This window comes from Euphorbia lathyris, chromosome 9, assembly GCF_963576675.1.
Source record: "Euphorbia lathyris chromosome 9, ddEupLath1.1, whole genome shotgun sequence".
NCBI classification, from domain to species: Eukaryota; Viridiplantae; Streptophyta; class Magnoliopsida; order Malpighiales; family Euphorbiaceae; genus Euphorbia; species Euphorbia lathyris.
In genome coordinates, this window is record NC_088918.1 from 32,564,855 (window position 1) to 32,579,142 (window position 14,288).

The 14,288-nt window shown below is 38.6% G+C and overlaps 1 protein-coding gene across 1 annotated transcript; it reads left to right on the plus strand.

Moving 5' to 3' along the window:
• The first annotated feature begins 9,695 nt into the window (after nucleotides 1-9,695).
• Nucleotides 9,696-13,020, plus strand: LOC136205292 (PHD finger protein ING2). Its single transcript, XM_065995822.1, has 7 exons — nucleotides 9,696-9,853; nucleotides 9,950-10,021; nucleotides 10,493-10,704; nucleotides 11,852-11,915; nucleotides 12,247-12,503; nucleotides 12,590-12,628; nucleotides 12,711-13,020. The coding sequence occupies exons 1-7, from the start codon at nucleotides 9,808-9,810 to the stop codon at nucleotides 12,822-12,824; spliced, it is 804 nt and encodes a 267-aa protein (XP_065851894.1). The 5' UTR covers nucleotides 9,696-9,807; the 3' UTR covers nucleotides 12,825-13,020.
• Nucleotides 13,021-14,288: the final 1,268 nt, after the last annotated feature.

The window sequence follows — 14,288 nt, forward strand, 5'->3', positions numbered from 1 at the left end:
GCAGCAACCCAGACCCATGCAACAGGAAATTGATATGATCAGAAAGTGGAATTCCACGTGTTTGAACCGAAATTCACCGGTTAATGAGATATTTTGACCTAAAAGATCAATTTTGGAAGTTTAGTGACTTCAGAATTGACAATTAGAGAGGAATGGTTGTAGTGAACGTGTTTCCTCTACTAAATAACTTCAGCAGATGTTTAATTTGGGTGTAGAAACCTTAAAAAAAATGGTTGATTTGGTAAAAAATGATGTAAAAACTCATTCTTTTTACTCAATTTCACTAGATTTCACTAAGTTTCACTCACTTTCTTTCCTTTTCACTAAAATGCTTTTCTTTGTGATTGAAAACTGTTGTCTCCTGTAGTTCGTCGGTTTATTTCCCATTATGTAGTGGGAAAATGGACCAAAACTACCAGAAAACTGATTGAAACTGTATGAAAACCGTCAAATGTCGCCGATCGGTGACCAGGGTACCCGATCGGGGACTTGGTAGCCGATAGAAGACCTAAATCCAAAAAGATTTTGATAAAAATAAGTAAAATAAACTAAATAACTCGGAAAACGGGGTTCAGGTCTTAGCTTGTATCTCGCATAACGCGACGTGTGAAGTCCACCTACACAAACTGTTAGTTAGAGTGCAACATAGACTCATCACTAAGACCGGAAAAAAAGTCTGTGCTCACATGCACTATCTGATTTTATGATGTATTAACCTTAATAAGGTTTATTTATATGCTAATCTAGTATTTTATAAACAAAGAAAACATTTTAAAATATATTTTTATTTTGTTTGAGATAAAGCCTAAGACTTTCATTGTTGGTTATATCTCCACCGTAAATCAAACGAAAGATGTGTTTGAGGGAGTGATAAGGAAAAGATGGGCCGACACTTTTTGAACTCTTTAAAATATAAATCTTTGTATGGTCCACACTTTTTGAATTTTTAGAATACAAATCCTTATAATCATTTATCTTGTAATTTTCCTAATATTGGTGGTAAAATAAACCCCCTAGAAATTTACAACATGTACATATGATTTCAGCAATAGACAATTTTGAGAGGTTCAATAATCTTATACCTATTCTTACCCAAAAAAAAAAAAATCTTATACCTATAATATTTAAAAAATATCGAAGGGGGTAATTCTTGTTTTTTTTCTCATATTTTTTTATGGGAATTTACGTATTTGCATTTTGTTTCAAAAGTTAAGAAACCATTAAAACTTTATTTATTAATTTACTCTAATAGGAAAAGTTGGTGGTGGCACTCCCTTAAAAATGTTTACTTTTTTTTTTTTTTAAGTCGGCTGCTATTTACCGCAATATTTTTCCACCTACCGCACTATTTTGATAATTATGCCCTCCTCATAATTTAAACTCAAAAAATCAAAAATCTCAAATCCTCTCAAATCCTCTCTAGCTTTTTGGTTTTTCAAAAAACCCGACCTAAAACAACATGCCGCCAAAGCTAGGAGCGGGTAAAGGCTTCATGAAATCTCTGGTAAGTTTTTTTTTTAAATTATTCAGAAATCACGGGTTCCGCCTCCGAATCGGAGGCGAAACCCGTATGAATTTACCCTAAACGGACTCCCTGTGTCGTTTCCGCTAAGAGTGGAACGGACGAACTGTCCATTCCACCCTAGGTGGAAACGGCACGGCCGTTCGTTCCACCTTTAGGTGGAACGAACGGCGCCGTCGTTCCACAGTACGGTGGAACGAAAGGCGCAATCGTTCCACCGTACTATGGAACGACGGCCATGCTCGTTCCGCCTTACGGCGGAACGAGCGGCGCATCCGTTCCACTGTAAGGCGGAACGGTGCGCGCTGCCTGTTCCGTCGTAAGGCCGACACGAGCGCCGCAACCGTTCAGCCCAGTGGCCGGACGGTTGCGGCGCTCTGTTTAGGCCAAATTAGGCCCGAAATTTTGTTTTTTTTAAATAACTTGGTTCGACCCGGCCTATGGCAATGCCTAAGTATTAAAAAAATCGAAAAACGAGAAATTGAGTATATTTAAATAAAAATACGTTATTTGCTTATAAATGTAAAATGTTTTTGGTTTTTACAGGCTGATATTGCTGAGAACCGTTCTGGAAAGAGACATACAAGGTCACGTGTTGTGACTGCCTCTGCCCGGAGGGAACGGGAAGACTAGATATTGATGGGGGATGCCCAGAGGGCACAGCCGGAGGAGATGGCGGATGCTGTAGAGATGGACGGAGATGACTCTATGCCTCCTTAGAGTTCATCCTCTGTGCGAGTACCTACTAAGACCATACCGAGGGGTCCTGGCGAACGTTTTGCTTCTACAACAGGGTCGTCTTCGGATGAGAAATTTAAATTTACTTATTATTATGTTATTTATTCGTGATTATTATAAAATATACGAATATAATAAATGAGTTTACTGTAATTTCAGGTAGCAGCAAGCGCTCGAGGAGTGATGTGGAGGATGACTGGATCGTGAAGAGCCCGGTTCCTGGGGGTCCATCTGATGGTCTTGTGATCCCGAGCTTCCTGGGATATATTGCCACTGCTATCTGGAGCGGACAGGATAGGGGCCTCCTCAGGTGTCAGACACGATCATTATACTATAGGAAGCTGTGTGTATGGTACGGTGGTGCTTCTCAGCAGATCCAGAAGCGTATAGAGTCAACTGGATTGTCCCATTTACCTAATATCATGTATGGCCACATCGATGCGCCCCTGATTGCGGCTTTTGTAGAGCGGTGGCAGCTAGACACGTCATCATTTCACATGCCGTTTGGTGAGATGAGCATTATGTTGCATGATGTGTGGCAGATTTTGCGCATCCCCATCGATGGGGCTATAGTGACTGTTGATGCGAGTGTTGAGGAGCTTCAGTCTTGTATGATGGAGTTGTTTGGTATGACTTGGGAGGAGTTGCAGAAGGGTCACTACTTTAATGGTGGTATACGAGCGGCTTCCGTCCTGGATTATTGTCAAGGAGATCGGATTGCTGATGCACAGGCTACTGCTTGGACGTTTTTAATGCTCGGTTGCACATTGTTCGTGGACAAGAGTGGAGACCGCATTCGACCTTCTTGTCTGTTGGAGGTACATGACTCTGTATCTGGAGCCATTGGACTCTCATGGGGCTCAGTTGCACTAGCATATCTATACCGTCATCTAGGTATTGCTAGTAGAGGAGACTGCGGGCAGATCACGGGTTGTCTGACACTGCTTCGGGCATGGATTTATGAGTACTTTCTGTGCTTCAGGCCTCAGCGAGAGGGAGTCACATTGGATCCAGCGATGCCGAGGGCTTGCATGTGGCCATCTATACCGTTGGAGAAGAGTGGGGATCGACTGAAATCATATCGTGTCCGGCTTGATAGATTGACTGCTGATGAGGTGCCATTTCAATTTAATTATAAAATCCAAATTCATTTACTTGTATTATTTGCATATTAATGTTGTTGTATACGTCTGTAGGTGATGTGGATGCCGTATGATCCTGATGTCATTACACATACCCCTAGGACGATATACACCGGATGGATACGTTACAGGGATGTGATTGAGCCGTACATATCGGGGAGATGCCTTCGCCAGCTAGGTTACGTGCAGACCATACCCCGACCGATCTTGAGGCCGTTGAAGGCCGTACGTCCTTGGTCTAGCTTGAAGTATCGGGTAGAAGTGCCCGCCGATATGGCGGAGGATCTTTGGACCTCGTTTCCCGAGGCTTGCATGCTGATATTATCTCGGTTCACTCTTGCACGGACTCCTTCGGACTGTGAGGAACAGTACATGCCGTGGTACTGCCTGCATTCACACCCTCAGCTACTACCGGATATGCCTGCACCCGGACCGGTTATTCATACTCGCTCGAACAGCGAAGTGGTACGTAATTTAATTGTTAATCAATTTATTTACAATTATCAGAATGAAATTAAATGAAGTGATATTTATTAATTTTGGGTTATTTCTTTTGCTAGTGGGTTAACCGTTGGGTTAACTGGGGAGAAGGTGCATTGGACGCGATGAACCTTCTTGATGAGGATGTTGCGGCTGAGTGGAGACATTCGTACGACCAGATTTTGGATGCTTGGAATTCGGCCAAGTGATTTGTGGTTGTGTTTTTAGTACTTTTTATTATAAGTATATGGATGTTGGCATTTTAGTACTTTTTGGCAGTCAGATAATATCTTTTATTATGTACTTGATATTTTAGTACTTTAATTTTATAAGTACGCTGTTAATTACTATTTGTTAAAAAGAATCTATCAGCAACTGTAACTCGAATGAACAAAACTGGATTGAAACAGCAACTGTTTGTTATCCAGAATCTATTAGAATCAACCTATAACTCATATAAAGCTATCCAGATCAATACAGAATCATTACAGACACAATACAGACACAACATGTAACTCGAATGAACAAAACTGGATCGAAACAATAACTGTTTGTTAAACAGAATCTATCAGAATCAACCTGTAACTCATATAAAGCTATCCAGATCAATACAGATCAATACAGAATCATTACAGACACAATACAGACACAACATGTAACTCAAATGAACAAAACTGGATCGAAACATCAACTGTTTGTTATCCATAATCTATCAGAATCAACCTGTAACTCATATAAAGCTATCCAGATCTAAGTTGAACCAGTCTTGTCCATTGTGCTGTCCTAGCTGCATAAATGCGATCCCACCCTTCAACGTTACGTTCATGGTGCCCCTTCCACCAGTCTATTACATGAGGGACTGGAAAATTAGGAGATAAATTTAAACGAATATAGTGGCGACAGTGCGTACCCAAATGAGCTATGCAGATCTCTCGTTCTGGTCTTGTAGCAGTGGAAGGGGCATACACTGGTAAAATAGTACCACAAAAACTAGAGTTATTTCCATCCAGGTATCCAAAAAACATTACAGCAGCATTGTACAATGTAGCAATCACAAACATGTCATCATAAGCGAGCATCCAATGCTCCTGCGAACATGCTCCACCGTCCCAAGTGATTCTATTAATTGCTGCATCAACACCGTCAATTAACACAGATTCATACCGAGAACGGTTAGCAATTACTTCATTCCTCATGTGATGCCTGACTGATTGCCACTTCTCTTCGGTGCCAAAAATGTAGGAAGAAACAACACGGAAGCCACAATTTCCATCACCGACTACGTCGCAATATGTTTCAACATACGGCTTAATGATCCCAAGTACTTTGTCAGAATGCACGAAATCATTAACTTCATACGTATTTCCATCTGCATTGAATCAAAATAAGATATTGTAAACCGCACATAACTTATGTTAAGTGTAAATGAATTAGATATTGCAAAACTGTATTACCTGAGGATGCAAAATTATGAACAGATGATGAAGAGCTTTTCCTACCACTTCTACCACGGCTCCTAGACGAACTACTAGAACGAGCACGTCCACGCCGAGTTTCGTTGTACTCCCAGGCACTAGGCATACGTTTTGTAGATTTACCCGACTTCGGTCGTCCTCGAACGTTAATTTTCACATCAGGTTCAGTGTAATGTGCTTGATTAGGGTGTAGTTGATCATGTATAAGTATTGAAATGTTTCGCAGCAAGGCTGGGTCACCTTTAGATACCTGGTCGACTAAGGATTTAAAATATCTCTGATCCTCTGTCTGATCATGACACCCTTCAGTTTCATGAGTCTGACCATAATTAATCAAAAGTGTTCTCCAGAACACATGAACCCTCTCAACACTGATAATATCGCCGGACTCATAGGCTTGTTTGATCTCGCATGCACATGGTATCTGATGAGAGGTTCTCAATACACATCCACAACGCGCATTCACTTCATGGCTCAAACTTCTCATGCGAGCTAACTCAACATTGATCAGTTGCATGCAGTAGTGTGAGACTTTGCATACCAGGTGGTTAAAGGGGAATCCGGAGTAAGAGACTCCTTTACGAAGCCTGGACTGCTCAAGCATGTACCTAATAAGAACATAAACATACTATCAGTTGACTGAGATTTACAAATACATGATAAGAATACAAACATCTTCCAATAGAACTTATTGAAAATACCTGATATGAGATGCCTGGGCTTTTATCTGCTTATGAACCTTTTGCCATACCGTGTCCAGCGATCCTGTGGATGTATTGAGCCATTGCTTTAGACTCGCATGTTCGCTCTCCATACGACAAGTGGTTGTGTTGCCAAAATGTAAGAAATTTTTCGTCCATGCAACAACAAACTTCTCCTTATGCACCAACCACGTCTCCTCAATGTACGAGATAAGAGTTTGGTACCTGCTCATCGAATCCTGCATCTTGCCCAGATTTTCCTCGTACTCCACAATGGATAAAGATTCAATTAATGTTCTCCATTTTCCATTCTTGAATTTACCGGCAATTGATTTGTCTCCCATGATTCTGTACGCCCAATCTTCTACATCCTTGTTTATATGCCAGGTGCATAACAAATGTGCTGTATGTGGGAAAACATCCAGAATCGGTTTCAACAACCCCAACTCCCTATCACTGACGATAACAGTCGGGTTGAGATCAAACCCAATCAAAACCCTCAGCTGCTGCAGGACCCAACGGTAACTTCCTTTAGTCTCATCTTTAATGATGGCATATGCGATCTTGAAATTGTTATTGCAAGGCGTCATCCCAACAATTTCAACAAATGGCATTTTGTACTTGTTGGTTTTGTACGTGGAATCAATGCCGATGTACCAGTGATAAGTCCTGAATAAATCTACTGATTCTGGATGTGCCATAAACACATGTGTAATGACGCTGGAATCACCCTCAGGTTGCGTATAAAGAGCATACTTGTTCTCGAGAGCGATATGATAGAACTGACTAGCCAAGTCTCTACCTTCAAACCCATCATTCCTCATCTTATCTCTATAGTTATAGACGTGTTTAATTGTTGGGTGGTCTTCAGGATGCTTTTCTTTAACGGCTGCTAAAATAGCACAAGGCCTTGCTTGAGCCGAACTCATATCACGAACGATTAATTTAGATGCGATACTGAGTCTGCTCATCTGCCGACTTCCCTCTGGAGACACACGTAACGAATGATTGTGCTGACCAGTTAATCCAGCCTTAGCCTTTATCCCCCAACCAGTAAGGTCTGACCGTTGATAGGCTTTAATCTCAAATTTACACCTGCACGCTTTAGTTTTCGTTTTTCGTATTAACCCTGCGTCATCTTGTTTCCCTCTGTAGCGTTCACCCCGTGAACATCTCAATTGCTTTTACTTTCCACCATTTTTATGCGAAGATATTGTAATCTCAAACCCAATTCGAATAGCTACCTGTTTTGCCCAAGTAACAGCATCTTCACACGAAGCGACAACGGTGTCCGTTATAAAACGAGAACTATAATCAATGCCACCCGGTTGCCAATCTTCTAACGGTTCCTGAATATATAAAAAATGCATAATATGTATTAACAATACGCAAAAAAATGTTAAAAAATGACATTCGGTTGCATAATAGGTATTAACAATACATGTAAAAATTTAAAAATATAAATTTAGGGCTTAGTCGGGTTAAAAATTATAATTTCGAGCTTGTTCGGGCCTCGTGTAGGCTAAACGGACAGGCTGCCTGGTTAAAATGCCAAAAATTGGTCAAATTATGCCTAAATGGGCAGCCTGCCCGTTCCACCGTACGTGGGAACGGGCAGGTCACGCCGCCCGCGCCGACGGCGGAACGAGCGGCATGCGCTGCTCGTTCCGCAGGCCGAACGGGCAGCGCGCTCTGCTCGTTCGGCTGGTGGAACGAGCGGCGCATGCCGCTCGTCCGCATGACCGAACGGGCAGTTCGTCCGTTCGACCGTGCGGACGAACAACATCGGACACCCGTTTAGGCCAATTCAATAAAAAAATTAAAAAATTCAAAAATGAAATTTTAATTTAAATTTATATCGTAGGATTACCTCGTGTACGAAATCATGGTCTTCGGGAATGCTCGGGTCCATTTTCGTCCAATTAGAGTTTTTAGGCTTGGGAGAGAAAGAGAGGAAAAAAAAGTTTTGGTTTTTGAGTTTAAATTATGAGGAGGGCATAATTGTCAAAATAGTGCGGTGGTTGAAAAATCATATTGCGGTATATAGCAATACCCTTTTTTAATCAATAAAAATGTTACCGGAAAATTAGAAATTTGAATTATAAATAAAAAAATTAGAAATTTGACAATTTTAATATTGAATCATTGATTTAATTAGTTAGTATTATGAGAAAATTATAAAATTGGGTTAAATAGGAGACTTATTTACATATTTAGACTACTTATCCAACATATTACATATTTAGACTATATTTTTGTGACTTTTCCAAAATATCTGAACCTTTCATCTTTTTCTTCCTCTTCCTCTTCCAAGTGTATGGTTTTCCTTCCCATTTCCAGACTTTTGATCTTCCTTTCTTCCTTTATATTCCGAAATCTGCATCAATTTCTTTATCACCATGTTTTTTTTCTTCTTCCTCTCTTTTTCTCTTGATTCTTCATCTTTCTGTTTCTTCCCGTCTCTTGGTTTCTTTTTTCTTGTGTGAATCAGAGACATCGTTATTCAACATTATGTTGATTGTTTTTCTGCGTTTATCATATGGTTATTGACGATTTCAATGATAAAAGGCGGAAAAAATGTAAGTATCTGCTGTTTAATCTTCATATTTTTTTTCAGAAAATCACTTCGCGAAATGAGGTTTGCGAAGCTCTACGAGGAAAAATAGGCTGAAAATGACGATTTTACTTCGCGAAAACAGATTACGCGAAGCCTGCGAAGAGAAATGTTCATAATTTTTATCTTCGCAGACTTCGCGTAATCGTTTTTCGCGAAGTAAAATCGTCCTTTTATTGTTACTTTTCTCTTCGCAGACTTCACGTAATCTTCTTCCGCGAAGCTAAATCATCTTTTTTCTTACTAACACGACTTAATTTTTGTGAAGGTGGTTGAATATAGAACATCAAATTCAAGTACCCATTTAGCTTGAATACAAAGACATCAATCACAGTAGGCGGTGTACTGAGATGTACGGGAGGTGAGAACTTGATGCTTTTTCTTGGATTCTGTTTTTAAAAGAACAGAAAAATCACCACAAACTTTGGATTTCATTTCTCAAACTTCGAGTTCCATTTTTCATCTACGCTTATTCTGTCGATTTTTCTCCTGCTTTTCGGATTTAGGGTTTAAGTTTTGAATTATTGTTGCAATCTTGTTGTAAATTTTGATAATGTTATGATTTTAATGTTACGATTATTGTTGCAACCTTGTTGTTATGCTTTTTTGTTATATACCACTTCGTCTATTTCGCAATATGTGAAGTATGCGAAGATAATACTGCTTAAAAACACGTATTTTAATTCACATATTGCGAAATCTGCGAAAATGAAAGTTATTATGTGAATTAGTATTGTCTTCGCATGCTTCGCATATTGCGAAACATGTGAATTAGAATCATGTTCTTAACCAAATACTATCTGCGCTTATCGTGAAATATACGAAGTCAGACGAAAGGGTGACATAAGAAATATTAAAAATTTTCTAAATATTATATATATATATGATCCAATTTTGTAATTTTCCATAGTATTATATAATTAGGAGTAAGAAATCAGATCACGGACCTAACTGCTACTGCGATGCCCCACCTGAATTCCCCGCGTCCTTAACGGTCAAAACCGTAGCTCTCAACGATAAATTCCAACAAGATAACATACAACTCAAAGCGACATCGTTCTGGTCCTTCTTCTAGACCTAACTCAGAAATCGAACTCACAGCGAAACCCTAGAACCAGAAAACAAGCTATAGGAAATGGCAATTGCCCGAACCGGAGTCTACGTCGACGATTACCTTGAGTGTTTGTTCCTAAAATTTCTTTGATTTTTATAAATTTTTATTTGAAATTTATTGTCTCCGTAATTAAATGCAATTTTTCCCCCCTGAATTTGAATAGATGCAAGTACATTACCAGCTGAGCTTCAAAGGCTTCTCAATACTATCAGAGAACTTGATGAAAGATCCCATTGTAAGATTGTATCCTTAATACATTTGTCTATATTCTTTCTAGACGCTTTCTGCCTATGAAATTTGGGAATTTTGGTGTTAGGGTTCCTGCTGCTCTTCTATTAACAGTGTTCTGTTTACATTTTAGTTTTTTTTTCCTTTTGAGGTTTAGAGGTTCAATTACTTTACATTTACATGTATGCATGAATATAATTTGTCAAATTAGGATTTTTATGATCTATTCTCATTCTGCTGTTTTGTTTGATTATAGTGTTTTTATTAGCATAAGGCACCTACATGCATGTATGTGCGTTTCTTATGCTTATTTATTGCTAAAAAGTTTTGATCTTGTTTTAGATTTGGTGATTTTATTGTTGTTTCTTTAAATATCAAGTGAATCCCGGAATGATATGGTTATGTTGGTTTATGATTTTCTTTACTTGTTGACTATATATAATCTTATTTGTACATATGTTTTTTGTCTGTGTGGAAGCAATGATAAACCAAACTAGACAGCAAACAAAGTTTTGTTTAGGAGTGGCAGCACAAAGCTCAAAGAGAGGGAATGACATTAATTATAATAACAATAACATAGAAGATGATGATCCTGATGAGAGAATGAGAAAGGATATCGAGAAAAATCAGGAAAGTGCATTGAATTTGTGTACTGAAAAGGTGTTGTTGGCACGTCAAGCGCATGACATTGTAAGTTTCTTCCATACGAACTTCCTAAAGACTGTATTGATCAAAATCCTCTCTCTCTCGTTTAAATAGTATGTACTGCCTTGTTATATGGTACATGTTTTATTCAGGGCTTCTTTAAAAAGAAAATATGTCCATACAATTAACACCTTTATGTTTAAATATGTTTGAGGTGTTGTTGTATGTGACTTGATCACTGATTTACTCTGTTATGACATGATTTTTATACAACAAAAAGTAAGAATAATCAACTTGAGGGCTTAAAGTGTAAATTTAAGCTAAATCTGGTTCTGTTTGCTGTATCATCGGGGTTTGTTACATTTCATGTGTTATGTATGTAAGATGGAAAGTAAGCCATGGCACCGTTCAGGTGCTAACTAATTTCCTTATATTTTTTTAGGCATAACATCTTAGATATCTTATTTTAGGAAACCAGAATGATAGATGAATGGTGAAAATATTGAGTTGAAAGTATGCAATGCAATTTGCTTTAGAAAGTAGCTAGTCTATCTGAAATTCTAGTACTAATTTGCATAAAATCCTATTAATTGAAAGCATAAACTAAAGATAGAACGAACTGAGCATAAACTCCACCTCCGCAGGAAGATATTCTTCCCTCTCTGCTCAATGAGCAGGGCCTAACTCAAACGAGCCAAATAAACCTAATTTCCAATACTCCTTCTCTCCCTACACCTCTATATATATACCAACTAAAAACATTACTAACTAATTCTCACCAGAACTCAAACCACATATCCCCTAATTCCCAAATTATCCTTTATTCGCATTAGCATATTCTCTATCACTGTGTGTTATGAGATTTTTCACCTCTTTACTTGTTAGTTATAATGCATAACGGCGAAGCATACTTGAAATTATCAACCCCTAATTTCATATAATTGTAAACTTAGTTTCAGCTTTGGCATGTGCCTTATGCTTGGTTCTGAACATATTCTTTGGTGATTTTGTTTTATCAGCAACTTCATACATGTACCAATTAGATGTACATCATGTAAAAAACCAACTATTCAGCAATGTAATCTACAGCCGGTTCTGTTGGTTCAGTCCAATCTACAGCTTCACTTCCTGTTGTTGTTAATAAATCTACCTGCAGCTAACACGTTGTTATTTCCTTTTGCCCTATCTACAGATAGACAGCCACATAAAAAGACTGGATGAAGATCTGAACAACTTTGCAGAAGATTTGAAGCATGGTAACAAATGCAAGAAAAACCATTCCTATCTTTTTACTATAATGTCACCCAAAAACTTATCATGGAACTCGCCCCAAACTAATTAGCAAACTAATGCTCGGCCTGAACATACATCTCATTCTGATTTAAAATGTGTCATATTTTGAGAATGGATGTTTTGGTCTTTTTTCACTATCCTATTAATCGGAGCATTGTCAGTATCATTTTTATATAGTTTTTCGATACTAGGTAAAGTATTTTGCCTTTCGTAGAACTCGGTGCTTCAGATGGTGTATTGAATTGCTCACATTCTTTATCTTCTTTTGCTTTTCTCTCTCTCTAAAATTGTCAGAGGGGAAACTACCACTGGATGAGCCAGCGATTCTTCCTCCACAACCTATATTAATACCTAAAGTAGAAAAACGGAAGGGATTTTATGGAACACCTCAATCGAAAAGGATGGATTTCAGAGACAGGGAATTCGACAGAGAGCGTGATAGAGATTTTGAACTCATGCCCCCTCCAGGAATTAAGAAGGATTTCACTATCCCTGTTGATATTGATCAACCCATTGATCCTAATGAACCTACATATTGTGTCTGCCATCAGGTTTGACTTCTCATCCAGTGTTGTTCAAACTGCATAAAGCTGTAATATGTGTACCAAGTTCCGTAATGAATTTTTTGCCATTTTAGGTGTCGTTCGGAGATATGATTGCTTGTGATAATGAAAATGTGAGTACTTTTTCTCCTTGCTTGCCTTTGATCATAAAAATTATGAAAATCATATGCATTTTGTTGATATTATTATATACAGTGCCATGGAGGGGAATGGTTCCATTACATATGTGTTGGTTTGACACCAGAGACTAGATTCAGAGGAAAATGGTATTGTCCAACCTGCAGAATGCTACCTCTATCACAAATCTAATTTCTACTTCGATTCCATTTATTATTTGTTTGTGTTGGTAACAAAACTATTATATTTATGATCCCTAATTCAATCAAATTCCCCAAATTTTGTTGTAAAGTTCACATTTTTCCTTTCTTTAAGGGGTGTTTTGGAGCAGTGTCTAGTGTTTCACTCCAAACCGCATCAAATATAATGTTTGGTTAGGTTTATACAACAGTAACTTTTAGACTTTTTGATGTTGACAAAATTATCTTTCTTATTTTCACAAAACACGCTTCTGCTTTAACGTTATTACTATCTCTATAATACTATTGTCGAAAGAACAATGTTTTATTCCGCTCAATAAATTATTATTTAATTATTTAGATTATTTTTATTAATTTGTATAATAATTTTTATTTTTATAATTTATTTGTTAATTAACTTAAAACGTGCCCATCGGAACTAGTAATGCAGTGTGTCACGAAAGCTTCATATCATGTTATCAGCGGAGAGCACAATTGGCCCGATTTGCCCCAGTTGAGGGCTCAGACAAGGTGATCCGATCTCTCCATACCTGTTTTTAATCTGCGCAGGAGGCCTATCAGCGTCTCTTTCTCAGTTGGAAGCTAATGGGTCGATCCATGGTTGTCGTATTGCACATTCTGCCCCATCTATTTCTCATCTATTTTTTGCGGATTACAGTTACCTATTTTTCCGAGCAACCACTGAATGCAATATAGCAAAGCATTGTCTATCAAGGTACGAGGAAGCTTCGGGCCAGAAGGTTAATTTGAGTAAATCTTTTATCTCCTTCAGTAAGAATTGTCACCAAACAATGTGTAATAGCTTGAGTTCCCTGTTTAACATTCCAATGCTTGCTAGCCCAGGTAAGTATTTGGTTTTACCATCCTTGGTGGGTAGAAACAAGAGACAAATTTTTCGCTATGTAAGTGAAAGAACCTAAGCACGTCTAAACGGTTGGAAAGCCCAGTTTCTGTCTCGTGCAGGCAAGGAGATTCTCCTGAAATCGGTTATTCAAGCAATGCCATCTTATGCCATGAGTCTATTTTTACTGTCGCGGATGTTATGCGATGCTTTGGAGAGGATAATGAACTCGTTCTGGTGGGGTTTGATGGGTCCAAACGCGAAAGGTATTCACTGGAAAGCATGGAGTAAATTGTGTATGCATAAGTCAGAAAGTGGAATGGGTTTCAGACGAATACATAAGTTTAATCTGGCTCTCCTAGCGAAACAAGGGTGGCGACTCCTTACCAACCCCGAGTCCTTTGTTGCACGAGTATACAAGGCTCGCTACTACCCGGACTTGAGTTTTATGGAACGAACTAAATAATAACCCGAGTTTCATTTGGCGAAGTATCATGGCGATCCAACCGTTAATAACGACTAATGCAAGGAGAGTAGTGGGTAACGGGGCTGATATTAACATCTGGGAGGATCCGTGGCTGCCAGATACTTACCCATGTATTGAGAGTATTCGAC

What these genes read in the sequence shown, in the direction of transcription:
- LOC136205292 (XM_065995822.1), top strand. Translation starts at nt 9,808, where the DNA reads ATGGCAATTGCCCGAACCGGAGTCTACGTCGACGATTACCTTGAGT. An exon ending in CGTCGACGATTACCTTGAGT is followed by an intron (nt 9,854 to 9,949) that starts GTTTGTTCCTAA and finishes GAATTTGAATAG; the next exon opens with ATGCAAGTACATTACCAGCT. An exon ending in CATATTGTGTCTGCCATCAG is followed by an intron (nt 12,504 to 12,589) that starts GTTTGACTTCTC and finishes TTGCCATTTTAG; the next exon opens with GTGTCGTTCGGAGATATGAT.